This window comes from Kogia breviceps, chromosome 1, assembly GCF_026419965.1.
Source record: "Kogia breviceps isolate mKogBre1 chromosome 1, mKogBre1 haplotype 1, whole genome shotgun sequence".
NCBI lineage: Eukaryota > Metazoa > Chordata > Mammalia > Artiodactyla > Physeteridae > Kogia > Kogia breviceps.
Genome location: NC_081310.1, coordinates 163,979,952 through 164,005,549, shown reverse-complemented (window position 1 = coordinate 164,005,549; position 25,598 = coordinate 163,979,952). Strand labels below are relative to the sequence as shown.

Genomic DNA, 25,598 nt, shown 5'->3' with positions numbered 1-25,598 from the left:
AACATGTTTGGGTCTGGCGTGACTAAGGGGATAATTCCTTAGCAAATCCTCCTCTGGTGCAAATACCAGCTACCCCCCATTCCCTGCCTCTGAGCAGTAGTACATGCCAATCGGAGCGTGTGTTCGCGACCACGACTAGTCTGCCGCACTTCCGGCCAGATCGCCGGATATCCGCTGAGTGACCCTTACAAGTCCTTCTTGATCCTGAAGTGGAATAGGTGCCGCTGTTGCTTCTCGTGTTGAATCCACAACAGCAGTCGGACATGGTGCTGGAGGAAGAGCAAAGGATGCTGACCGGGTCTGGAGATCCCAATGAGGTAAGACGAGGCGAGCGACTCGACCCTCTTCGTAGCCCTGAGGCTCAGGACCTAGCCCGCCAAAAAACGTTTCCCGCGTAGAGTTTGCAGGGTCGGGAGAGCTGGTTCCCCCTACCCTTACCTGGAGTTCGTCGAGTGACCTTGGGCAAGTAGATGACTAGGCTTTCTCTGGGCCTTGGCTTCCCCATTCTATGAATGTGGTGAAGGTTTAACGAGAGCGAAAATGCTCTGTGGACTAAACTTTTGTAAAAGCAGTGCCTGTATTTTTAATCAGGTGTTCAGAGCCCCTAGTTTGTCGGTTTTGGGGAGCAAGCGGACCAACCGAGCCCTCGCCTCAGCTCGGGTCGGGAATCCTGCCATATCTTCTGTGGAGGTTCCGGGCAGCTGGCCTTAACGCTAGTTTCTGTGAAAACGTGTTTTCTTTTTCTTTGGGTGGAGGGAGGGGGAGGTGTCTTTGGGGACAGTGTGGGGATGTGCGGTATAATTCTGTGATAAAAGGGGAGCTCTTTCCCTGACTGAGAATGCCAATGTAATAATAATTAATTGGCTGCTTAACGATTCCAAGTGCTTTGTATGTACTAAATCATTTAAGCCACACAATAGTCCTGTGAGGTAAGTATTAGGTACTCTTAGTGTTGCCATTTTACATTTGAGGAAACAAGCACAGAGAGGTTAAATATCTTGTCCGAGGACACACAGCTAGTAAATATTGGAGCCAGGAATTGAACCCAAGCAGCATGGTTCCAGAACCAAGACTTAGCCACAGTGTTACACAGTTTTACAGAAGCCAGCTTGTTTTTTGTTTCCCATCATATTTCCTGTCTTTTCTTTGTTCTCTGGTGACTTCCCGAAAGCTGTGGGTTCAGAATAGTTGGAAACTAGTTTATCCCATAATTTTTTCTAGTCTTATTATCAGAAAGAGGACCAGAAAGAAATGGAGTCAGCCTCAGGAAGTTCAGCTGGAAGTATACCAGAAAGTTAAGTAGGGCTCACCACAGCAGTAGATGAGGGAAAAGAAAGTAAACAAGTAGTCAATTTTAAAATAAGAAAACTGAAGTTTGTTATGAAAAACCTGTTCCTCTTGGAGATTGAATCTTTTTATGTAGTGTGACCTTGGTTTTTCTCATTGACATGAAGTTTTACATGAAGTAGGCCATATTCAGACTTGTATTTGGATTTGTTTTCCCAAAACATGCCATGATACTTTTGTCACAAAATTATCAAGGACATAAAATGATCAGTGTAGTAGCATTGCTAATAGGGAAAGGATATAAAGGTCTTGCTTCTAGGATGCTAATTCCCGGTTTCTAACTCAGGCAGAATGTGATATCAGTTTTTGGAAAAACTTTATTCAGGATGAATTTTTTTAAAGAGCAAGGTTAAGAAACCTTGTTTAATGGAAAACTAGAATTTTACCTCCTAAGTAACATCTTCATGTTTAGAAGACACCGTTGCTAATTGTAAGAATAAATAGCCTGGGTTACAGTTGAACCTGCCCTACCGCTCACTTCCAGCTTTCATGAGCTTTGGTCCCTTCACTGAAGGTCATGGTAGAGAATGGGGCAGATTGTATTGGAATTTTGTAAACAAAGTGAAGGATCTCTGAGCTAGTTCTTTTTTTCTGTATGTATACCTTTTCTTGCCCTTCCCCCAAATGTGGACACATGCATGCACAGTCAGGCAAATGCCTTACTTTTGACAGGCTGAGTTACTGATCAGACTATGCTAAGCCACAGATTTAGGCCTATGCTGTTGCTCCCAAGGGAAATTTTTTTTACACTGCTCCTCTTGGAAGGTTGTGCACCTGAATCAGGAGTAACAGGTAGGGCCTGATGTTTTCAGGCTTGTGAATGGAGTTGTGTAGACCTTTGGTGCATTTATGTTGATAGTCTACTTAGTGTTCTGGGAGCTCAGCAAGCCAAAAAGCAGTGACCGAAACTATGTTTAGTTAAGCTCTGGCTAAAGTAGAATTTAGGTTTGGCCATTTTCATGTTTCCAATTCAAGTTCAGAGCCAAGGGGAAAAAAAAAGGTTAGCTTGCTTCCTAACTTGGTTTGGGGTGTGAGGATTAAATTTAGCTATTTCTGGTAATACTGGGACCTACCAGAATTTAGAATAAAATACTTAAGTTATGCAGATTCCATATGAACATCTGACAGCTTGAATCTTTTTTTTTTCAGAAAAAAATAAAACATTTAATGAGCATAAATATATTACATATACACTACAGATACAGTTAGGTATTACATATAGCATAGTATTTGCAAAATCTATACATTAAAATTGATATGGCAGTTTTAATATGACAGCTTGAATCTATATCAGAAAATGTTTAATTAGTGTTTGTTATTCCTAAACTGGGAGCCCCTTAAGGGACTGTTGTGATTAATCAAATCATTACAGATATGAAAGTGCTTATAAACGTTAGAGTGTTGTACACACTTAAGTTTGTTGCTGATGAACATGAAATTGTGTGTCCTTGTTGAAATATACCCAGGACTTGTTTTAATCAGGTAGGGTAAGGTTACAAACATGGAGATAACTTTTAAAAAAAATTTAAACTACTTTATAATTTATTTAAAAATAATTTAAATTGTATAATTGGTAAAAAGTTGTTTATATAAGTGGCCCTGTCTAGAATGATATTTATCACCCTTCTTCAAAGCATAACTAAGGTGAGACAACTGTTTTTGGAAGAAGAGTTTATTACTTATAGTTCCCAAGAGAAGGGGGCAGGCCATACCACCCAGGGCCACATGGGGAAGTGCTTGGATCAATCAGGAGCAGAAGGAAAAAGGAATGAATGAGGCAGAATAGGTGTGCTCTAGCAAGTTTAAGAGTGGGTAATTTCGTGGTGGGCTCTGGGCTTTGGGCTGGTCCCTGTTTGTTTGACACTTAGCCCTGATGTGATTAGTGCAGGGGCAATAATTGGTTTAGTGTAGGAGAGTTAGAGAAAGGTGGTTGGTGAGAAGGGTTTTGGATTGGTTGGTGTGCATGAAATGCGTGCCCCCAGGCAAGTTGTTTGCTAACTCTAGAAAGTAGCCCGTCGTGGGAGGGGCTGTCTCCAGGATTAGCAAGTCTCCTAAAACATCAAATCATCATAAAATACAGAAAATATAAAACGATTAATAATGTCTATCCTCAGTGATTACAACATCAGTATGATTGGGAATATATGTGTTATAAAATTGCTGCTGACATTAATTTTGTTTTCGTTTTGTAGGAAGAAGAGGAGGAGGAGGAATTAGTGGTAAGAGCTGTCTCAGGTTTGGAACCTTCTCAGTAAAAGAAAGTTTGAGTTTCATGAAACTAAGGGCAATTTAAGGAGTCTTGACACCTTAGAGAGAATGGGAGTGGAAAAATCCTTTAATACCTCCTGTACAGTCTTTGGGGGGCGTGTGGGCCTGGGAAGCTGAGTCTTTCTGGGTTTGGGGCTTCTCCAGTCATGGTATCAGGGAGCAGAGTAGCATCTTGAAGGCCTGGTACTCAATCATATGCTATTTGTGGTTTAATAAAAATTCTAGAAGGAGCCTTTCTTAGATTGTCCTTCTCCATGTAACATTGCCTTTCTAGCTGGGCAGCTGGGGTTCATAGACCTGGTTGTCAGACAAGGGGAATTGAAATTCACAGACATTACATATCCCAAAATGCTGTGTTAACAAGTAAGGCCTCCTATAGATCTACTTCAAGTTTGGCCAGGTTTCCTTTACCACCTTGTTTTTTCAGATAGGACTGAGGCTTTCAGTGCATACTGGCAACCCTGGAAGGCAGGAATGTGAAACTTTCCCCTACTACTTAGCATCAGAATTGAATGGGAGACCCCATTCTGCCATTTCTGGCGGCAGTGTGGCTCTGCCAGCTGGCCTTCTGCACGGTAATTCAGAGGCAGCACCTTGGTTTGGTGGTTGTATTAATCAAAGCTTATGGTGTGTGGGTTTCCTAAAACCCCCATTTTGGTTTTCTGTGTGTGTGTGTTTCTCATTCAGGATCCCCTAACAACAGTGAGAGAGCAGTGCGAGCAGCTGGAGAAATGTGTAAAGGCTCGGGAGCAGCTAGAGCTCTGTGATGAGCGTGTATCCTCCAGGTCAGAGACAGAGGATTGCACAGAGGAGCTCTTTGACTTCTTGCATGCAAGGGACCACTGCGTAAGTCAGCCTAAGGTCAGGAAGGGGAAAGCTTACAGTGGCCAGGGAAGACTTGGTGCTGACCACCTTTTCATCCTAGAGGTAGGACGGTGCTGAAACTGAGGCTCAGAGAAGAGAAGTGATGTTCTAATTTACACTGCGAAACAGTGGGGAAACTGGATTTTGTATTTTTAAGTACGAAAGGCTACTCTTTAAAATAATTTATATCCTCTGGTGTGTCTTGTACATAATAGTTGGTACAAAAGTTGTTTGTTTTGTTTTGTTTTTTTAAGTAAACTTGTGTTTGACTCCCTTACATATAACAGTAAGGTATTTTAATAAATTACAGGGTAGGCAAAGTTCAATTTGATTGTTTATGTTAAAACTGATTGTGAGGCTAATAAGCATATGAAAAGATGCTTAACACCATTAGCTCTTAGGGAAATGCAAATCAAAACCACAATGAGATACCACTTCATACCACAAGGATGGCTATAATAAAAAAGATAGGGAGGGCTTCCCTGGTGGGAAGAGAGTCCGCCTGCCGATGCAGGGGACAGATGCAGGGGACATCGGCAGGCGAAATGGGTTCGTGCCCTGGTCTCTGCCCCGGTCCGGGAAGATCCCACATGCCGCAGAGTGGCTAGGCCCGTGAGCCATGGCCTCTGAGCCTGTGCGTCCGGAGCCTGTGCTCCTCAACAGGAGAGGCCACAACAGTGAGAGGCCCACGTACCACACACACACAAAAAAAAGATAGGGAGAAATGGGTGAAGGGGGTCAGTAAATCAATAAACTCTCCACTAGTTGTTTTTTTTGTTTGTTTTTGTTTTTGTTTTGCGGTATGCGGGCCTCTCACTGTTGTGACCTCTCCCGTTGCGGAGCACAGGCTCTGGACACGGAGGCTCAGCGGCCATGGCTCATGGGCCCAGCCACTCCGCGGCACGTGGGATCCTCCCGGACCGGGGCACGAACCCGTGTCCCCTGCATCGGCAGGCGGACTCTCAACCACTGTGCCACCAGGGAAGCCCTCTCCACTAGTTTAATAGTTTAAATAACTAGTAAAATAGTTAATGATCTCCACTCAGGCAACTTTCATAGTTTATGCTTCAGCAATCCCAATTTAGGTATTTTGTTTTAATTCTATAATATACAATGCAAACACACAAATGTACGTGTACACATACTCATACACAGGCTCATATTAAACACATTGTGATAGTTAAGGAAAAAATTTTTTTTGTTTGGTTTTTTTTTCTGGCTGCACCATGTGGCTTGCAGAATCTTAGTTCTCCGACCAGGGATTGAACCTGTGACCCCTGCAGTGGAAGCACAGAGTCCTAACCACTGGACTACCAGGGAATTCCCTGGAAAATTTTTTTTTATAAAGACAAAAATCCAACTGAAATCATACTGTCTAGAGATTACCACGTTTTCTGGTATATACTATCAGATTTTTAAACAAAAATGAAATAATAAACACATTTACATGTAAAATATTATGAAGAGGCATTATATTCCTTTCCATAGATGTATATTCATATTTTATCCATCCTCTGGTCTATATACAATTATTCATACAACTTTTTTTTTCAACATGATTTTAGTGGAAAGAGGGAACATTTATATACAATTCTCCATATCATGAAAAAAAATGTGTTGGTGATGTGGAAAAACTGGAAACCTCCTATGCACTGCTTATGGGAATGTAAATTGGTACAGCCCTATGGAAAAGTCTGACAGTTCTTCAAAAGGTTAAACGTAGAGTTAACATATGACCCGGCAATTCCACTCGTCGTTATGTACCCAAGAGAAGTGAAAAACATCTCTACACAAACTTATATACAGATATTCATAGAAGCATTATTCGTAATAGCCATAATTGGAAACAAAACAACTGATAAATAGATATATAAAATGTGATTTATCCATATAAAGGAACATTATTTGGCAATAAAAAGAAATAAGTACTTTACTCAAAAAATTAAACATAGTACCATATGATCCAGCAATTCTACTTCTTGGTTTACACCCAAAAGAATTGAGACTCTGTTCAGGGACTTGAATAGATATTTGTGCATACATGTTCATATTCATAGCATTCACAACAGCCAAAAGGTGGGTGCAACCCAAGTGTCCATTGGTGGGATGGATAAACAAAATGTGGTATACACATATAATGGAGTATTATTGAGCCTTAAAATGGAAGGAAACTGACACATGCTATAACATGGGTGAACCTTGAAAACATGCTAAGTGAAATAAACCAAACACAAAAGAAACAAATATCATTCCATTTATATGAGGCATCTAGAGTAGTCAGATTGATTGAGACAGAAAATTGAATAGTAGTTGCCAGGGGTTGGAGGGAGGGGGAAATGGGAATTATTATTTAATGGGTATGGAGTTTTCAGTTGGGAAAAATGAAAAAGTTCTGAACAATGTGAATTACTTAATGCCACAGAAATGGATAGTTTAAAATGGCTAAAATGGTAAATGTTATGTTATTTAAATGCTTTTATGAGGCAACACTAGGTTAAGATCTGGGAATGAGACAAGCATAGTCCCGTTCTACACTGAGTTATAAGCCAGCAGAGACAGAAGTAGAACAGTTAGTAAACTGGTAAATCTCTTGGATGTAACCTCAGGATGGCCTTTACTGACCCTTCTATTTAAGGTTGCTATTCCCTCCCCCTGCCCCTATTTTATTTTCCTCATAGCATTTATCACTATCAGAAGTATATATATATTATATTTCTCATTGTTCTCTAAGTTCCAGAGGAGACAGAGATATTGTCTTGTTCACCGTTGTGACTCACTCAGCACCTAGAACAGTATCTGGCATATAGTAGATGTTTTATAAATATTTGTTGAATTAATAAACACTGTGATATGGGAGGCATACGTTTCTGTGGGGAAGACAGGTGGGACAGGAGCTTATTAGAGACAGCTTGCAGGAAATAACACGTAGTTTAGATTTTGAAGGAAAATTAGAAAATGAAAAAGTGAGAAAGAGAGTTCTGGTTAGAAGGGAGCTAGGATTCAGGTAATTGAAGAGAGTTCACTAGGGCTCACGAAGGGTGTGGGGGTGTCAGAAGGCAAGTGGTGGGAGGAGAGGCAGTACTGTTCCAGGTTATGAAGGCCCTTGTAACTCATGACATTAGAGATACGAGTTGATGACATCCTTTTCTTTCCCCCATCTAGGTGGCCCACAAACTCTTTAACAGCTTGAAGTAAGTGCAGATTCGTTCACCCCGCCTTCATCACCCGGGCTTCAGGATATTTCCTTATGGTTTTGAACATGCCATTTGTTTCTTATTTGTGTAACTAAGTTCATGTGAACCTCAAGGATTTTTGGCTTAGGCAGGTAGCTTCTGTGTAATTATCAATGATTCCATCTTAATAAAGTCCAGTGATCAGCAATCTTGCCTTCTGTCCTTTTTTTTCTAATTTAAAAATTTCAAGCATAAGAATAGACAGAATAATAATTAACTCCCATGTACCCATTACCTAGCAAGTATATCTCTCTTAATGATAAGGACTTTTAAAAAATTTTACCTTGGTGCCATTATCATACTTTAAATTAACAGAAATTGCTTAATATCATTACTCAGTTCATATGAACGTTTCTTTTATCTCAAAAGTGTCTTTTGACAGTTTTTGGTCTCAGTGTCCAACAGGATTGCTTTTCTTCCTTCCTTCTTCCTCCCCTCCCCTCCCCTCCCCTCCCCCTTTTTCTTTTTTATTATTTGAAATCTATAGATGGTTCGTTTCATTTCATTTTTTGGCTGCACCTTGAGGCATGTGGGATCTTTGTTCCCCTACCAGGGATTGAACCTGTGCCGCCTGCATTGGGAGTGCAGAGTCTTAACCACTGGACCACCAGGGAAATCCCCAAGATTGCTTTTCTTTAAAAATATTTTTTTGGGGGGCTTCCCTGGTAGTGCAGTAGTTAAGAATCCACCTGCCAATGCAGGGGACACATGTTCAAGCCCTGGTCCGGGAAGATCCCACATGCCGTGGAGCAACTAATCCCATGCGCCACAACTACTGAGCCTGTGCTCTAGGCCCTGTGTGCCACAGCTACTGAAGCCCGTGTGCCTAGAGCCTGTGCTCCGCAACAAGAGAAGCCACGGCAATGAGAAGCACACACCGCAACGAAGAGTAGCCCCCGCTCGCCACAACTAGAGAAAGCCTGCGTGCAGCAATGAAGACCGAACACAGCCAAAATAAATAAGTACATTTATTTTTTAAAAAAAATTTTAAGGGGGAGGGGAGGGGGTACTGGAGTCAAAGCAGGGTGAGAAAAGAGCACCTGGCTAGGTGGTGCTGACAATGGAAGATTTGACACAGGGGGAATTGATCCAATAAGTAAATATATTGAAGATAATGAGAGCTAGCAGAGAAAGGAGTTACAAATATTGAAAAGGATAAAACCAGAATGAAGCCTGCAGTGTTATTTGTATGAACTAAATAAATACAGGTTTCAATTTTAGTAAGTACAGATGCCAATTTGTGTATGTAGGCAATATATACATTCCCTACCTTGGCCCACAAAGGGCTTCATTCTCCAGTAAAAGGAACCAGGGCTTGGAGAAATGGATGATTCCAGGGCTGGGATGGGGAAAGTATAAGATGAGCCTGAACATTTGTTCCAGAAAGAAGGAAGGAAGTGCTCAAAGAATGATAGGGACATATCAAGAGTATAGCCAAATCTGGGATGATTTGAGCATCAAAATATATAATGAAAGTACTGGATTATAACTCATTGAATAAAACAAATCCATGAGCCATACTAATAAATGAACCAACTGAAAGTTTGGTGAGAAGGGGATACATATTAATTACAAAAGAAGGAAGTACACTGTAGAAGACACGCAGACAACTTAGATGAAAGCTGGCATCACCAATAATGGGACAAATAATATGGGAAGAACACAGCATCACCGGGATTTCTGCGAGAAATAGATAAGATGAATCCAACCAGATAAATCAAATTGAGGGACATTCTATAAAATTGTTCACTGTACAAAATAATCCTTGTGTAAAGGACGTGACAGTCAAGGAAAGACTGCAGAACCATTTCAGATAGAAGGAGACAAGACATGCAACATGTGATTCTAAACTGGATCCTTTTGTTGTTAAGGATTATTGAGACAATTGGTTAAAACTTAAATGGAGTCTGAAAGATGTCAATGATGTATCAATGTTAAATTTTGAAATTATTAAAAATAAACCACAGTAAGTCCCAAACGTGTAGAACAGAGGCCAGTTTCAGACTTAAAGCAACAGCTAGTGCTGTGAGCCATCCATAAGCTTATGTCTAGTGTTAGGACTTGGCATATTTCCCCATAAAAACAGTAAATAGTGATGAGGCTCTGAAGTATCACTAATAAGGTATGTTGCCCAAGGGATAGGAAAAAATGTTGCCTGTTCCAACTGGGGAGACAGGCTAGGTCAGCACTCTCCAATAGAACAGTGCAATGATGGCAAAGTTCTATTCTGTATTGTCCAATATGCTAATGTGGCTAATGAGACTGAGGTACTGAGTTTTAAATTTTATTTAATTATAAATAAATTTGAATTAATTTATATTCAATAGTCTTGTGTGGCTGGTGGTTATCATATTAGACAGCAGAGGACTTAGGAGTTGCAGACAACTACCTGAGATAACTGAGGGAAGCAGGCCCTGCAGCCATCGGAAAATTGCCTTTTCACTGCAGTCAACTGTTGCTATGTGGAAATGCACAGCCACTGTTGCCAATTGTTTTATGTGAAATCTCCCAATTTTTAAATGTGGACAACCAACTTTTTGAAAGCATTAGGCCAAATAAAACACATCTATGGGCTGGCTTTGGCTCACTAGTTTGCAGTCTCTGGTTGCACATGAGAAAGACCTATATGTAAACAGTCATACACAGAAAATGAGCCATGCCAGAAATGAGTGCTTTGTGCTTCAGAAGTAATCAGCATACTGATATTCAATATAGCCTGCAAGACTGAGGCTTCATAGACAAACATGGCAATAGAGTGTCTGAGAATCTGAAGGATTATGTTTGTAAAAATGGGGCAAAGGGCCACTTTAACCTAGAAGCTCTTTCAACCTATTGTCCTAGCTACAGGGATGACCAGAATTTTCCAGCCATTTCTGACTTAGAACCCATTTCACGGTGATGTATAATCCTCACAAATACCTATATACATGGTGCTATTATATTTGTTGTATGTAATCTGATCATTTTCAAACATCTATTAAAATTTCAAACATACAGCAAAGCTGAAATTTTACAGTGAACAGCCCTAAACTCATTACTCAGATTTTAGCGAATATTTAGCAAAATGTTGCTCGTTTTATCATAAAGAGGAGGGAATTACCAGAGAGAAACCTCTGAATTCTGCTTAGAGGATGCTTGAGTCTGTTGCTGAATACTAAGCTGCAAATGAATAGAATGAAACTCCATATAGCCAGGCAAAGAACTACTGGGTAGCTGTAAGCTGAATAATTCCCAAAGCTGTAAGCAGAGGGTTATGAGATGTTTGAGGTGTTTTTTTTTTTTTTTTTTTTTTTGGTAATTCTATTTATTTATTTATTTATTTATTTTTGGCTGCGTTGCGTTTTCCTTGCTGCACGCGGGCTTTCTGTAGTTGTGGTGAGCGGGGGCTACTTTTTGTTGCAGTGCGCGGGCTTCTCATTGTGGTGGCTTCTCTTGTTCCGGACCATGGGCTCTAGGCGCGCGGGCTTCAGTAGCTGTGGCTGGCGGGCTCAGCAGTTGTGGTTTGTGGGCTTAGTTGCTCTGCGGCATGTGGGATCCTCCCAGACCAGGGATCGAATCTGTGACCCCTGCATTGGCAGGCAGACTCCTAACCACTGTGCCACAGGGAAGTCCCCAAGATGTTTGAGTTTGACCAGCTAGAATTCCTGTTGAACTTGCACCTCAGCAGTAGGGCTAAAACTAGCCATAGAGAGAGGCTACTCAAAATAGGCTATAACTAATTTTTTAAAAAGGAACCTTAAAAGGATCAAGCTTATTCAAAAACAAACAAACAAAACCCTGACTGCCTGCCAGAACAAACTCCAAGACATTTTAAAGAAGACAACAAAATCCAGCCTTTAACAATGTAAATTTCACAATACCAAGTGCTCAGTAAAAAAAAAAATGCTTGACATGCAAAGAAGCAGGTAAATGTGACCTGGAAAAAAATAGTCAGTAAACAGACTCCTGGGCATATAGCCGGAGAAAACTATAATTCATTTATATTTTATTTTTGGCTGCGTTGGGTCTTTGTTGCTGCATGCAGGCTTTCTCTAGTTGTGGAGAGTAGGGCTTCTTTTGTGGAGCATGGGCTCTAGGCGTATGGGCTTCATTAGTTGTGGCACGTGGGCTCAGTTGTTGTGGCACATGGGCTTAGTTGCTCTGTGGCACGTGGAATCTTCCCAGATCAGGGCTCGAACCTGTGTCTCCTGCATTGGCAGGCGGATTCTTAACCACTGTGCCACCAGGGAAGTCCCCAAAACTATAATTCAAAAAGATACATGCACCTCAGTGTTCACTGCAGCACTATTTACAATAGCCAAAACATGGAAGTAATCTAAATGTCCATCGACAAGTGAATGGATAAAGAAAATGTGGTATATATATACAACAGAATATTACTCAGCCACAAAAAAGAATGAAATAATGCCATTTGCAGCAACATGGATAGACCTAGAGATTATCATACTAAATGAAGTAAGACAGACAAAGACAAATATCATGTGATATCGCTTATATGTAAAATCTAGAAAAAAAAAGAGAGATACAAATGAACTTATTTACAAAACAGAAATAGACCCACAGACATAGAAAACAAAAGATTAGACACTGATAAAGAAGGAAAAATTAGTGTACTGGAATGTTCTTGAAGACAGTAACAGAAACTATAAAAACTGAAGGACAGGAGAAAAAAAACACTAAAAATAAATGAACAGGGATTTCCCTGGTGGTGCAGTGGTTAAGAATCTGCCTGCCAATGCAAGGGACACAGGTTCGAGCCCTGGTCCAGGAAGATCCCACATGTCGTGGAGCAATTAAGCCCATGTGTCACAACTACTGAGCCTGCACTCTATAGCCCTCAAGCCACAACTACTGAGCGCACATGCCACAACTACTGAAGGCCACGCACCTAGAGCCTGTGCTCCACCACAAGAGAAGCCACCACAATGAGAAGCCCACGCACTGCAACCAAGAGTAGCCCCCATTCGCTGCAACTAGAGAAAGCCAGCGAGCAGCAACGAAAACCCAATGCAGCCAAAAATAAAACTAACTAACTAAATAAAATAATAATAAAAATAAATGACCAAAGAAAAAGTAAGCTGAGGGACAATATCGAATGGCCCAGGAAAGAGAGAAAGAGGGGGAGGGGGTTAGTGGAGGGGAGAGAACAAATATTTGAAGCAGTAATGATTAAAATTTTCCAAATTTGATGAAAATTATAAACCCACAGTTCCCAGAAGCTCAACAGACCCCAACCTGAATAAACACAAAGGAAACCACAACAAGTCACTTATTTTCAACTTTTTGAAAACCAGTGATGAAAATCTTAAACAGAAAATATGTATTACAGGGACTTCCCTGGTGGCACAGTGGTTAAGAATCCACCTACCAATTCAGGGGACACGGGTTCGAGGCCTGGTCTGGGAGGATCCCGCATGCCGCAGAGCAACCAAGCCTGTGTGCCACAACTACTGAGCCTGTGCTCTAGAGCGCATGAGCCACAACTACTGAGCTCGAGTGCCACAACTACAGAAGCCCGCGTGTCTAGAGCCCGTGCTCCACAACAAGTCACCGCAATGAGAAGCTTCACATCGCAACGAAGAGTAGCCCCTGCTTGCTCTCCGCAACTAGAGAAAGCCTGTGTGCAGAAACAGACCCAATGCAGCCAAAATTTTTTTTTAAAAAAACATCCTGCATGCTGCAGCTAAGACCTGGCACAGCCAAATAAATATTAAAACAAACAAATAGAAACCACTACAGCTAACATCATGTATAATGGTGAAATACTGAATGCGTTCCCCCTAAGAATGGAAGCAAGGTAAGCTGTCTTGTCTACTACTGCTACTTGTGTTCAACAGTGTACTGTATACAGTATACAGATTTGGAAAAGAAGTAAAAGTGACCTCATAAAAGACACGACTTTGTGCACAGAAAATCTGAAAAGGTTTCAAAAAAAGTTACCAAAACAAAATTACATTTAACAAGGTTTCAAGATACAAGATCTGTTGACAAAAATCAATTGTATTTTAATATGCTAGCATTTTCCTAAAAAGTAAACAAAGTAAGCCTGCCACTTCGAGGAAAACAATTGACAGTATTTGTTGCCAAAGATAAAATCTGCGTTTTCAATGAAAAATTAGGATTTTGAAAAACTTGTATGCACCACTGTGAGTTTAAAAGCTGCCTAACATTTAAAGACTTTTCTGATGAGATCAGTAGTGATATTAACAAATGTGATTTTTAAAATATATATATTGTATAATGAATGTGAAAACATTTGGAAGATTCGGGACTTCCCTGGTGGCGCAGTGATTGAGAATCCACCCGCCAATACAGGGGACATGGGTTTGATCCCTGGTCTGGGAAGATCCCACTTGCTGCAGAACAACAAAGCTTGTGCACCATAACTACTGAAACCCGCTCGCCTAGAGCTGGTGCTCAGCAACAAGAGAAGCCACCGCAGTGAGAAGCCACAACGAAGAGTAGCCCCTGCTCGCTGCAACTAGAGAAAGCCCACATGCAGCAGTGAAGACCCAACGCAGCCAGAAAAAAAAAAAGGAAGATCTGCATAACTCAGTGAAAGAACAATTTCCAAATAACCACTGTAAGATCTGACAAAATTATGCATGATAGACTAACAGATCTTAATGTAACAGACTATGAAAAGTTCTTTGATATGGTTTCAGATTCTACACTGCCACTAACCTTGAAGGAAACTATCACTTGTCAAATTTTGGTGTAGTATCAAAGAATATTCACAGTTACCTATAAAGGCTATAAAAATACCCCTCTCTTTTCTAACTACAAATCTGTGTGAGCCTGGATTTTCTACATATACTTCAACTAGAACAACATATTACAACACATTGAAGAAGAATATCTGAGAATCTAGCTTTATTAAGCCAGACATTAATTTGCAAGAGATTTGTAAAACAATGCCACTATTCTGACTAAATTTCTTTTAGGAAAATATAATTATTTTTCATAAAGATATTTATGTTAGCATGTAATGGGCTTATTATTGTTATTTTTAAGGAATAAATATTTTTTAAAATTTCTCAGTTTTAATTTCTAAGCTGGTAAATATTGATAGACAAAATAAACATCTCAATAATTCTCAATAATTTTTAAGATTTTAAAGAGGTCCCAAGACCAAAACATTTGAGAATCACTGATCTAGTCCAACCCTCTCTCCCTTGTTCCCCCAATTTCTAGATGGGTAAACTGAGGTTTGGAGTGGGAAGGGGCCCTTCCCAGGGAGATTATGGCTGTGGTTCTGACACTCCATATTTGGTGTAAGCCTTTGAAAACAGGTGTGTCTGGGATACCTCCTCTATAGTGTATTGAATCTTTCTTCACTGGATCCTTATCTGGATTTAAATGTCTTTTAAAAAAAATTTAACTTTTATTTTATATTAGAGTATAGTTGATTTACAAGGTTGTGGTAGTTTCAGGTGTATGGCAAAGTGATTTAGTTATACATATATCCATTCTTTTTCAGATTCTTTTCCCATATAGGTTATTACTATGAGCTTTTTATTTTTATTTTTAAATTGTTTTATAGATTTACTTCATTTATTTATTTTTGGCTGCATTGGGTCTTTGTTGCCGCGCTTGGGCTTTAGTTGCGGTGAGCAGGGGCTACTCTTTGTTGCAGTGTGCAGGCTTCTTATTGTGGTGGCTTCTCTTGTTGCGGAGCACGGGCTCTAGGCAAGTGGCTTGATTAGCTGTGGTGCGCGGGCTTCAGTAGTTGTGGCGCATGGGCTTAGTTGCTCCGCAGCATGTGGGATCTTCCCGGACCAGGGCTCGAACCCGTGTCCCGTACGTTGGCAGGCAGATTCTTAAACACTGCGACCCCAGGGAAACCCTGAGCTTTTTATTTTAAAAAGGCCTAAAAAAAAATTTAAAAAAATTTAAAAAGGCCTTTCTCTATACATGTACCTCCCTCCACCTTACAACTGCTAGGTCCCTGTAACAAACTTTTCAAAGAAATTTACACTTACATGCCTACTTTCTCATTTTTCACTCCCTCATTCAATAAATATTTATTGAGAGCCAACAATGTATCATATACAGTTCTAGGTGCTGATAATTCAACAATGAATCAAACAAAATCCTTGCTCTTTAAATATTACATCCTAGTGAGGGGAGACAAATCCAGAAAAATTGTCCAGAACTTGTAAATGGGCAGAAGAGGATTACTGGGTGATCTTTTATTGTAGTGCTGGGGTATACCTTTGATTGATTTTACATTGACTAGGCTATCTTACAACTTTGTAGGGGTAGAGGTTAACTTGTAGAAAACTGATGGCAATGCAAATCTTGTCTGAGAGCAATGCAAATAATTCCTATCCATAGAAATGCAAATGAATTTTTGTCCAGTAGAGATGGAATTTAATTCTCTCTGGTAAAAGATAATCCCCAACATTATAGTTTATTGCTTAATAGGATATTAATGTTTTTGCAACTATTGGCAAATTCATTTCAGCATTCCTTTAGCTAATAATCTAGATCTCTGAAACTCAAATTCTCATTTGAACGAGTCTTACCATCTCACTGGTTCCCTCATTATTTAGGATAATAATGGATAAGCAGTTTATTATGATGAATAAAATCTTTGGCATGTGTTCATTTTATATTTTTATAAGTTATGTTATTAACCTTTTGAAAATTATTATTTAGCACACTATAAGAAAATAAATACATATCAGCTGATAATAAGTCAGAAGAATAAAAACAGGGTAAGAGGACAGCTATTGACTGGTGGTGTGGTATATACTAGTGTAGATAGGGTCAATCAGTCAACAAGTCCTGTATTTCTTTCTCTAAACTATAAGGGGAATCCATCTTCTCTCCATCTTCACTGCCACCACACTAATCCAGACCATGGTCTTCTCTCATCTGATCTCCCTGCCCTACTCCCACCTACTCCGATCGCTGGCTATCAGATGTTCATTTTTAAAAACAATTATCTGATCATGACCCTCCTTTCCACTGGCTCCTGTGGTGGAGTCAAGTTCTGTGGAAGCTTAAAAAAATTGGGAGGCACTCTTTAAGAAAAATAATACAAAAATTAGGTACGAGGGCTTCCGTGGTAGCGCAGTGGTTGAGGGTCCGCCTGCGGATGCAGGGGACACGGGTTCGTGCCCCGGTCCGGGAAGATCCCACATGCTGCGGAGTGGCTAGGCCCGCGAGACATGGCTGCGGAGCCTGTGCTCCGCAACGGGAGAGGCCACAACAGTGAGAGGCCCGCGTACCGCAAAAAAAAAAAAAAAAAAAAGGGCTTCCCTGACGGCGCAGTGGTTGAGAGTCAGCCTGCCGATGCAGGGGACACGGGTTCGTGTCCCAGTCCGGGAGGATCCCACATGCCGCGGAGCGGCTGGGCCCGTGGGCCATGACCACTGAGCCTGCGCGTCCGGAGCCTGTGCTCCACAATGGGAGAGGCCACAACAGTGAGAGGCCCACGTACCACATAAAAAAAAAAAAAAAAAAAAATTAGGTACGAGCCTTGAAAAGGGCAGTGCAAATGACAGGTCCTGAAACTTAAGCTTAATTAGCTTCACTATAAAACCGCCTCTGCCTAGAAGTCTAGCCTCGTTTTTCTCTACCTCAGGATCTCTCTCTGTACTTCTGCCTAGAAGGCTCTTCTCGCTCCATTTTGCCTACCTAACTCCTTCAGTACTCAACTGTCAGCTACCAGTCCTCCCTGATTCCCCAGCTGGGTTAGGGGACTTTACAGAGTCTGTACAAGCATCCAAACGGAGCCACCAGTCTCTGCGAAAAATTCTTCTTTTCCAGACCCTCAAAAGATCCCGACGCTGGGCTGGGTTTGCATCTGCGACGTATCGGTGGGCGGAGCCCCAGGAAAGAGCTGTAACTCTCTTCCCTTTTCGTCCGCAGTGGGGCGCACCACCTCTCCGGAACCTGGGCGTCTTCCTTTTCTGATCCGGTCGGAATTACCCGGCGGCGCACGCCGACATGGCTGCGCTGGTGGGGAGAGGTGTGCGGGACATGCTGAAGCGTGCGGAGTTCATGACGGTCCCGCGGAGACAACGACATAAGAAAAAATGGGTAAGTTCCCGTGACAGCAGTGTCTCGCCACCACCACTCGGGAAACTTCTCCAGCCCTCCCACTTCCCGCACCCTCAGTTAGGGTCGCTACTTCCGCGCCTCTGGTATGCCTTGGGCCTCCTTTCCCCCGCCCCTCAGGGGGCGTGATTAGGCGCCTCCCTCTCACATCTGTTACGTCATCGCCTCTGTCCGCCCTTTTATTTCGTCACAAGGCTTCGGCTTTCCCTCTTAAGTCGGCAGACTCCAGACTCCGCCCCTCTATGTTACGTCATCACCTCCGTCCTCATTCTTTCAGTTCTGTTTCGCCTCTTGTTTCCCGGCTCTTGGTTACCTTCCCCTGGGCCCCCACTAACCCTTCCACTTCCCTTCCTCCCTCCCCACTCCCCCTTTCTCCTCCTCCCTGTCCCCTCCCCCCCCCCCACACCGCATGACCTCTTCTACTCCTTTCCTCCTAAACCTTCTAGCCCTAGGAAGGTGACATAGAGACTTCCCCTTCCCTCCTTCCGCTGCCTTCCGGGAAAGGATTCAACCCCTTCCTCAACCTCGAGCTGCCTCTGGCGCCCAGGAAGTTACAGTAGCCACCCTCCCAGCCTTTCCCCAAGCCCAGGCAAAAGGTGCAGCAACTCCTCTCACCCCATGGGCTCTCCCCACTTATCCAGAGATCCTTTCTCTGGCCTCACTTGTAGCCCTGGAATTTCTTCCATAACTGGCCAGCCCCCCTCCCTACCCCGAGCGATTCCTTCCCCGCCCCCAACTCCCCTGTCCCCACCCCCACAGACTCCCCTGCGCCCAGGAAGATGTTCTTTTGAACCCTGTTCTCCACTCCTTGGAAGGCCCTACTGCCGGGAGCCTATCCTCTTGGGTTTGTCCCCACCAAGTCCTTGTGTTGACCAGTTCCGCCTTGTGGGGTCACCCCCTGCCCGTCTGCAGAGCTCTTATTGCAGCTGGATCAGTCCCCTGAGAACACCATGTCCCTGTCCCCGAGGCCCTTACATTGACCAACACACTTATCGCTGTTACTGTGGTGGATACCCTTCAGCCCCAGTAACCAACCCGGTGACCTCCCCTCCCCTCACTCATGTGCCTTTGGAAACTGGCCCCATGATTTCACCTTCCATCACTCCTGGGACCCAGGGAAACTGCCCCATGATTTCACCTCCTCTTACTCATAGGCCCCTGGGAACCGGCCTCATAATTTCACCTCCTCATGCTCACTGGCCCATGGAAACTAGACCTATAATTTCCCCACCCCTTTCTCACAGGGTTTTGGAAACTGGGCCCATGACCTCCACTCTGCTCTCTTCCTGGTCCTCAGGGAGAAGTTATAATGATCCTCCTCTTTCCCCAGCATCTTCCCCACCCACTGGCAGCTTTTACCATGGCCACATTAAGCATCCAGACGCTTGTGAACCTAAACCACAGCTTGACCCCCATCTTGGGAAAAATTACTGTGGCTCCCCACTTTCTTCTCAGGCAGGCACATCTTGTTGTCCCAGCTCACCTCAGGAGGGCTCTTATCACTATTCCCATCTTCCCCCAGATGCCCGCATACCTGCTGCTGGGAGCCCTTACTGTGCCATCCGCCTACCCCCTGGGAGTACTGTCTCTCCTTGCTCACCCCAGTCCCAGGTTTCTAGGAAGCCTTGCTTTGAGTCCATTTACGCTTGGGCGACTGGTGGGAGCTCTTATCTCTGCATAACCCCAGGCACTACAATTTCTGGTCCACCCTGTCCCCAGGAACCACCTCTTCCCCTGTCCTCCCACTGTCCTTGTTCTGCCTTCTTTCCTTCACCTCCAGGCAACCAGTTTATGTCTCCACCCCAGGCACCCCACTTCAGAAGCTATAAGGAACCCCCTCTCCCTATCCCAGTTTGCACCCAGGCTGAGTCTCCCAAATCCTCAGAGTTAAAACAGCCATGTGCTCCTCACGGATGTCACTCCCTGGTCACCCAGCACAATCCTCCTAACCGGCCCATGTCCCCTAAGGCCAGCACCTCTCCTCCACCTCCCTCCTGCCCTTCTGGTCTCTCCGGTCCTTCTCATATGGTGACATCCATCACAACTTGCTCAAATTCCTGCCCCAAAGAACTTCCCCAAAGGACTACCGCACCTACTGTGGTCCCTAGAACCCTCAAAACAGTTATCCCCAGTTCCCTTCCCCTTCGCCTTCCTTGTGATCCTGTCTTACCCAATAGTTATGCTCAGACCAGCCCCCGAGGACCCCCCGTTGGACCCCCCTGCAGTACACATGTATATTCTGTGGTTTCCCCCACTCGCCGTGATCCCTGCCTACTCTCTGGTTCCCTCAATCAATCCACAGGTCCCCTTCAGTGTCATGACCAGCTGGTGCCCCCCTGTGGCACCTATAGCACTCCCAGGGGCCCACCTCAACCTCATCGCCAGCCTGTGGTGCCTCCTTGTTCTACGCATATCTATTCTTTTATCCCTTTGAGAACACCCTTTGACCCCCCAAATTTACCCATTGCCCCCCGAGCCTGGGGCCATCTTGATACTATGCCCTGTGGCCTCCATGTCTACTCTGTGGCTTCTCGAGACTGCTGCACGGAGTCTCCCCAGATCCCCTACAGCTGTCCTTTGTCTTCAACCAAGATTTCCAGCTGTAGCACTAATGCCAACTGTAGTTCGACTGTTGTTATTAGTGAATGCCAGAGTAGTGACAGCCAGAGCAAGAACACCCTCCAAAGCACAAGTTGGAGCCAAAGTGAGAGTATCCATAGCCTTAGCACAAATTGGAGTCAAAGAAAGAGTTTCCATGTTGGTAGAAGTCTGAGTGGGAGCAATAGTACCCATCAAAGCATAAATCAGGAGCAGAGTGAGAGTCCTCAACTTTTTGAAAGTCAGGGCCAGAGCGAAAGTACCCAACATAGCAAAAGTCAGGGCCCGATCAAGAGTGCCCTCCATAACAGAAGTCGGAGCCGAAGCAAGAGTCCTCGCCGTGGCAAAAGTCGTGGCCAGAGCAAGAGTCCCCACCATAACAAGAAGTGAGGGCAGAGAAAGAGTTCTGACCAAAAATCCAAAAATCCAGGCTAAAGCAAAATTCATAGACAGTAAGAGCGCTGCCAGCCATAGCAAGCATCCCAGCTGTGGCAACCAGGACCAACTTGTGGACTCCTCAACTGAGGCCTTTTTTCCCTTTCAGTTTACTTCTGTGCTCTTCAAGCCTGACTCATGTCCCTCCCTGCTACCCTCATAGCAGTCATCCTGTAAATCCCCACTTTTGTTCACACCTCAAGGTTTCTGTGAGCTCTCCTCATCCCACCTTCCTGGAGACTGGGGACATTCCCAAAATGACCCTCAGCCCTGTGATTCTGAGCATTGTGGTGTCAGTCACTGCATGACCTTAGGTAAGTTACCCTCATCTCTCCATCAAATGTAGAAGGTTGGTAATTTTTGTATCCCACTGCGCTATCTCTTGTGGTGCTCACCTAAACTAGGAGACATGAAAGTGCTTTAGAAAATGGAAGGACTGTTTCAGAAAGAAAACATCTTTTATTTTTAAGCTTGATGCTTCACCCAGGGCCTACATAGTTTCTACCAACCTTCTGTAGACTCTTCGCAAGAGTCCTCTCCAAGGCCTCAAAGGAATACCCTCTTTATTGGTGACCCCCACATGCTATTGTGAGAGCTATAGCTTACTTTCACAATGCTGAGATAGAAAGGCTGGTTCCCCACTGCTTGTCTCTCACACACTTCTTTGGAAGGCAGAGGCAGGATGCAAAGACAGGAGTGGGCACTAGTTGGATCCACGTTTGCCCCAGCACTCTGAGGTACTGGTGGGGTCAGGCAGTAAGGGGATAGAGGCAAGACTGGAAGACCAATAGGCCTGTTCTCATTCTTTTAGGCTGCCACAGAGCCCAAATTTCCTGCCACTCGACTGGCTCTGCAGAATTTTGACATGACCTACAGTGTGCAATTTGGTGATATTTGGCCATCGATCCGGGTCAGTCTCCTCTCAGAGCAGAAGTATGGTGCACTGGTCAATAACTTTGCTGCCTGGGATCGTTTGAGTGCTGAGCTGGAGCAGCTGAGTGCCAGGGACTTCGTGAATGAAGCTATCTTCCACAGGGAACCAGAACCTGAGAATGGCCAAACTGCAGCTCCACCCCCTGCCTCCTGGGCCTGCAGTCCAAACCTTCGATGCTTCACTTTTGCCAGAGGAGATGTCAGCCGTTTCCCTCCTGCCAGGTAGGATCTGGAGCTGTGGCTGGGGCTGTCCTGAGTGTCAGCTGGAAGTAGACAGGAAGAGATGCAGCTCCTGTCCTGTTTAATAGGGATCTTAATATTGCTAATATTTACTGAGTACTTATACATGCTGGGCATTATCTCCTTTTGTTCTGTCAACAGCCCTCAGAGGTGGGTAATATTATTGTTTTTCTTTTACATTTGAGGAAACTGAGGTGCAGAGAAGTTAAGGTACTTACTTGCTTTAGGTCCCTTAGATAGTAAGTGGTGAAACTAGTAGTGGTGAAGTAGTAGTAGTAGTGGTGAAGCTAGTTTTTAGACCCAGGCAGTCTGACCTCAGAACCTGCACCTTGAACCTGCTTAAGTGCCCCACTTCTACTGCCTAAGTAAGAAAAAACCAAAAAACAAAAAACCTTTTTATATGAGCACCCTCTCCAGTTAAAATGTGTGTTATTTACAACTGCATTCTCACTTGCCCCCATCAAAGTGAGCAGGACAAGTAACCTCATGATACCAAATAAGAAATGGGACTTGCCTAGGAAATAGGGCTTGCTTAGGGACACAAAGTTAGTACCAGACCAGACTGGGGTAAAAAAAAGGAGACCTTCCAGTCATCTTATCCAATGCTTAGATGTATATATGAAGTTGAATGAAAAAAGACTCTGTAATAAAATGCTAAATTGAGAAAAGGAGAGCTCAGTGTTAGCTGTAGGATGTGGGAATTGATCTTTGAAGGATTGATTCATTCATTCAACAAATATTTATTGTCTACCAAATGCTAGGCACTCTTAAGTGCACAAGTCCTCATGGAGCCTGCAGCCTAGTGAGGGAGATAACTGTTAAAAAACGATTTATGGTAGTGACAAGTGCTACAGAAAAAAAGTACAAGATGCTATGAAGTCTTATAGTTAGGAGGTCTAATGCTGAGGAAGTGAAATTTAAGCTAAGACCTGAAAGCTGAGTAGGAATTAAAGCTGGTGGTGTGGGAGTGGGGTTGGGAGTGTGATGTGAGGCTAGAGAAGAGGGCTAGAGCCAGATTTTGAAGGTTTTACAGGCCTTATGGGATCATGGACTTTTTCTCTAAAAGGAAGAGGGAGCCATGAAAGGTTTTTTTGTTTGTTTTGTTGTTGGTGGTTTTTTGTTTGTTTTTGGCCACACTGTGTGGCATGCAGGATCTTAGTTTCCTGACCAGGGGTCGAATCTGTGCTCCCTGCAGTGGAAGCTCAGAGTCTTAATCACTGGACATCCAGGGAAGTCCCAACCATGAAAGGTTTTAAGCTGGGGAATAACATGATCAGATCTGAATTTTTAAAATATCATTCTGGCTGCTGTGTGGAAAATAGATTGGAAAGGGGCAAGGCTAGAAATGGGGTTGTAAATTAGGAGGCTTTTGCAATTGTCCTAGCTGCTGGTTTGAGGGAAGGCTGTATGCTTAAGAGAAGTAAGAGATGAGGTTGGAAAAGTACATGGGGGCCATGTGTGGGAATCCTGAATGTCACGAGCTTGCAGGTTGGGGGAAGGGGATTTTCCTGGTGGTCCAGGGTTGCTTATAAATGGCTGGAATTAACAGGGCTGGGCAGCTTCAGACATGTGCCTTTTAATTCATATTGCTGTAATTGCAATATGTTCATCTGTTCTAGAGAACCACTGAAGAGGGTTTCTGAGTAGAGGAAAGGTAATAATGTACAGTGGTTAAGAAAACCTAGGTTTGGATCCTATCTTCACCACTTATTAGACATGTGGCATTGGATAACTGAGCCTTGGTTTCCTTATCAGGAAAATAATCTGGAAAGTAATGGTAATAACAGCTGACAGTATAGCTCACTATGTGCCAGCTACTGTTCTAAGTACTTGTCTCCTATTACTTCCTTTAATTCTTACACTAATCCTATCTGATAGGTACTCTTATTACAGATGAGGAAACTGAGGCAGAGGGAAGTTGAGTAATTTGCAGAAGGTCACACAACTGATGAGCAACTGGGCTGGATTTGAGATCCAGGCAATCTGGCTCTGGAATCTGGGTTCTCCTGCCTCACAGGGTTGTGGTGAGGATTAAAGGAAATGATGCATATTAAACACCTAGTATAGTACCTGCAGTATAGCAGTCATAAATGGTATCTCTTTTTTTTTTTTTTTAAACATCTTTATTTGAGTATAACTGTTTTACAATAGTGTGTTAGTTTCTCCTTTACAACAAAGTGAATCAGTTATACATATACATATGTTCCCATAACTCTTCCCTCTTTTGTCACCCTCCCTCCCACCCTCCCTATCCCACCCTTCTAGGTGGTCACAAAGTACAGAGGTGAACTCCCTGTGCTATGCTGTAGCTTCCCACTAGCTATCTAATTTACATTTGGTAGTGTGTATATGTCCCTGCCACTCTCTCACATCGTCACAGCTTACCCTTCCCCCTCCCCATATCCTCAAGTCCATGCTCTAGTAGGTCTGTGTTTTATTCCCATATAAATGGTATCTCTTACTATCAATGTTATTCCCATCAAGGTTGTGCTTCAGGAGGAGGAGGGCATAAATTGGAGCAGGATTAGAGACAAATTTGGAGGCACTGGCTTTAGGCAGATCCATGGAGTAAGACCCATGTGGTTTCCTAAGTTGCCTGAGGACACCCGGAGAGTAGTGGGGGAAGCAGCCCACTATGTTTGAGTTTTTTTCCTTCTTGTCTTGATGGACTCCCTGTAAATCAAGGGGATCTTTAATCTTTGGGAGTTCAAGGATGTATTTAGGGAGTCCAGGAACCTCCTGAAATTGAGAAATTGTTGTGTTGCTTTTTTTTTTAGTTTATTTATTATTTATTTATTTATTTTTGGCTGTGTTGGGTCTTTGTTGCTGCACGCAGGCTTTCTCTAGTTGCGGCGAGCAGGGGCTTATTGCGGTGGCTTCTCTTGTCGCGGAGCACAGGCTCTAGGCGCGCGGGCTTCAGTAGTTGTGATGTGCAGGCTTAGTAGTTGTGGCACAAAGTGTGACTTGACTTTGAAAATACCCTATCACGGCCTGAGCCCATTTGTGAACTCCAGAGGTGTTGTGACCTCGAGACTGGGGATTGTAGGTCTTGTAGCTGATTCTCAGTGGTGCTCTGTCTTATATCTTGTCACATCTTTCTTCCAGAGCTTTCCTGTCAGGTCAGTAAGGACCAAGTTTCTGCCTCCTTGAGGCTGTCGCCAAAGGCTGTTCGTGCTGAACTGAGTGTCAGGCTGAATGGCTGCACCACAGTTGCCCTTATGACAAGTGGGTTGGGAGTGAGAGGGCCTTCTGTGACAACAGCCTGTCTGTTGTCCCTCTCTCTCTACCCACATGGGTGCTGCCTCTCTCCATGCCTTATTAGCTCTCATTTGGACTCTTGTAACAGCTTTCCCACTGGTGTCTCTGTTTCTAATTTGTTCTTTGTAGCCCACCTAGCTTTCTAAAACTCTAGCCGATCATGTCATTTTCTTTAAAAACTTTTGGTAACTGCCTACAGGTTATAGTCCAAACTCCTTAGCATCGGGTTTAAGACCTTTTACAACCCTGGCCTCTATCTGCTTTCCAACTTCAATCTCATGTACCTTGTATTTCTAACACACCAGATTTCTCACTGTGTATGAAAGAAGTTATGAGTTTGCATGCATCTGTCCT

The 25,598-nt window shown here is 43.4% G+C and overlaps 3 protein-coding genes across 7 annotated transcripts in view; all 3 read left to right on the top strand.

The window, feature by feature from the left end:
* The first annotated feature begins 159 nt into the window (after positions 1-159).
* Positions 160-7,860, top strand: UQCRH (ubiquinol-cytochrome c reductase hinge protein). 3 transcript variants are annotated; one of them, XM_067008410.1, is made up of 5 exons: positions 178-317; positions 3,540-3,566; positions 4,043-4,190; positions 4,303-4,400; positions 7,642-7,860. In XM_067008410.1, exons 1-4 carry the CDS (start codon positions 264-266, stop codon positions 4,380-4,382), a joined length of 309 nt encoding a protein of 102 aa, XP_066864511.1. In that variant the 5' UTR covers positions 178-263; the 3' UTR covers positions 4,383-4,400; positions 7,642-7,860. The 3 variants fall into 3 exon arrangements, with proteins under 3 accessions (XP_058899502.1, XP_066864511.1, XP_066864526.1); XM_059043519.2 differs by lacking the exon at positions 4,043-4,190 and having other exon boundaries at positions 160-317; positions 4,303-4,461; XM_067008425.1 differs by lacking the exons at positions 178-317; positions 3,540-3,566 and having other exon boundaries at positions 4,048-4,190; positions 4,303-4,461.
* A 9,727-nt stretch (positions 7,861-17,587) lies between these two features.
* Positions 17,588-25,598, top strand: part of NSUN4 (NOP2/Sun RNA methyltransferase 4) — a 34,125-nt gene continuing 26,114 nt past the window's right edge. The window contains exons 1-3 of one of the 3 annotated variants that reach the window (XM_059043134.2): positions 17,640-17,762; positions 21,017-21,127; positions 21,625-21,968. In XM_059043134.2, coding sequence (XP_058899117.1) covers positions 21,679-21,968 — 290 coding nt within the window. In that variant the 5' untranslated portion in view covers positions 17,640-17,762; positions 21,017-21,127; positions 21,625-21,678. Of the gene's footprint in view, positions 17,763-21,016; positions 21,128-21,624; positions 21,969-25,598 lie in introns of all 3 variants that reach the window. The other 2 variants (XM_059043124.2, XM_067008323.1) reach the window with 2 other exon arrangements.
* LOC136793140 (sperm head and tail associated protein-like) lies at positions 18,770-20,768 on the top strand. Its single transcript, XM_067020469.1, has one exon. The coding sequence runs from the start codon at positions 18,864-18,866 to the stop codon at positions 20,766-20,768; it is 1,905 nt and encodes a 634-aa protein (XP_066876570.1). The 5' UTR covers positions 18,770-18,863.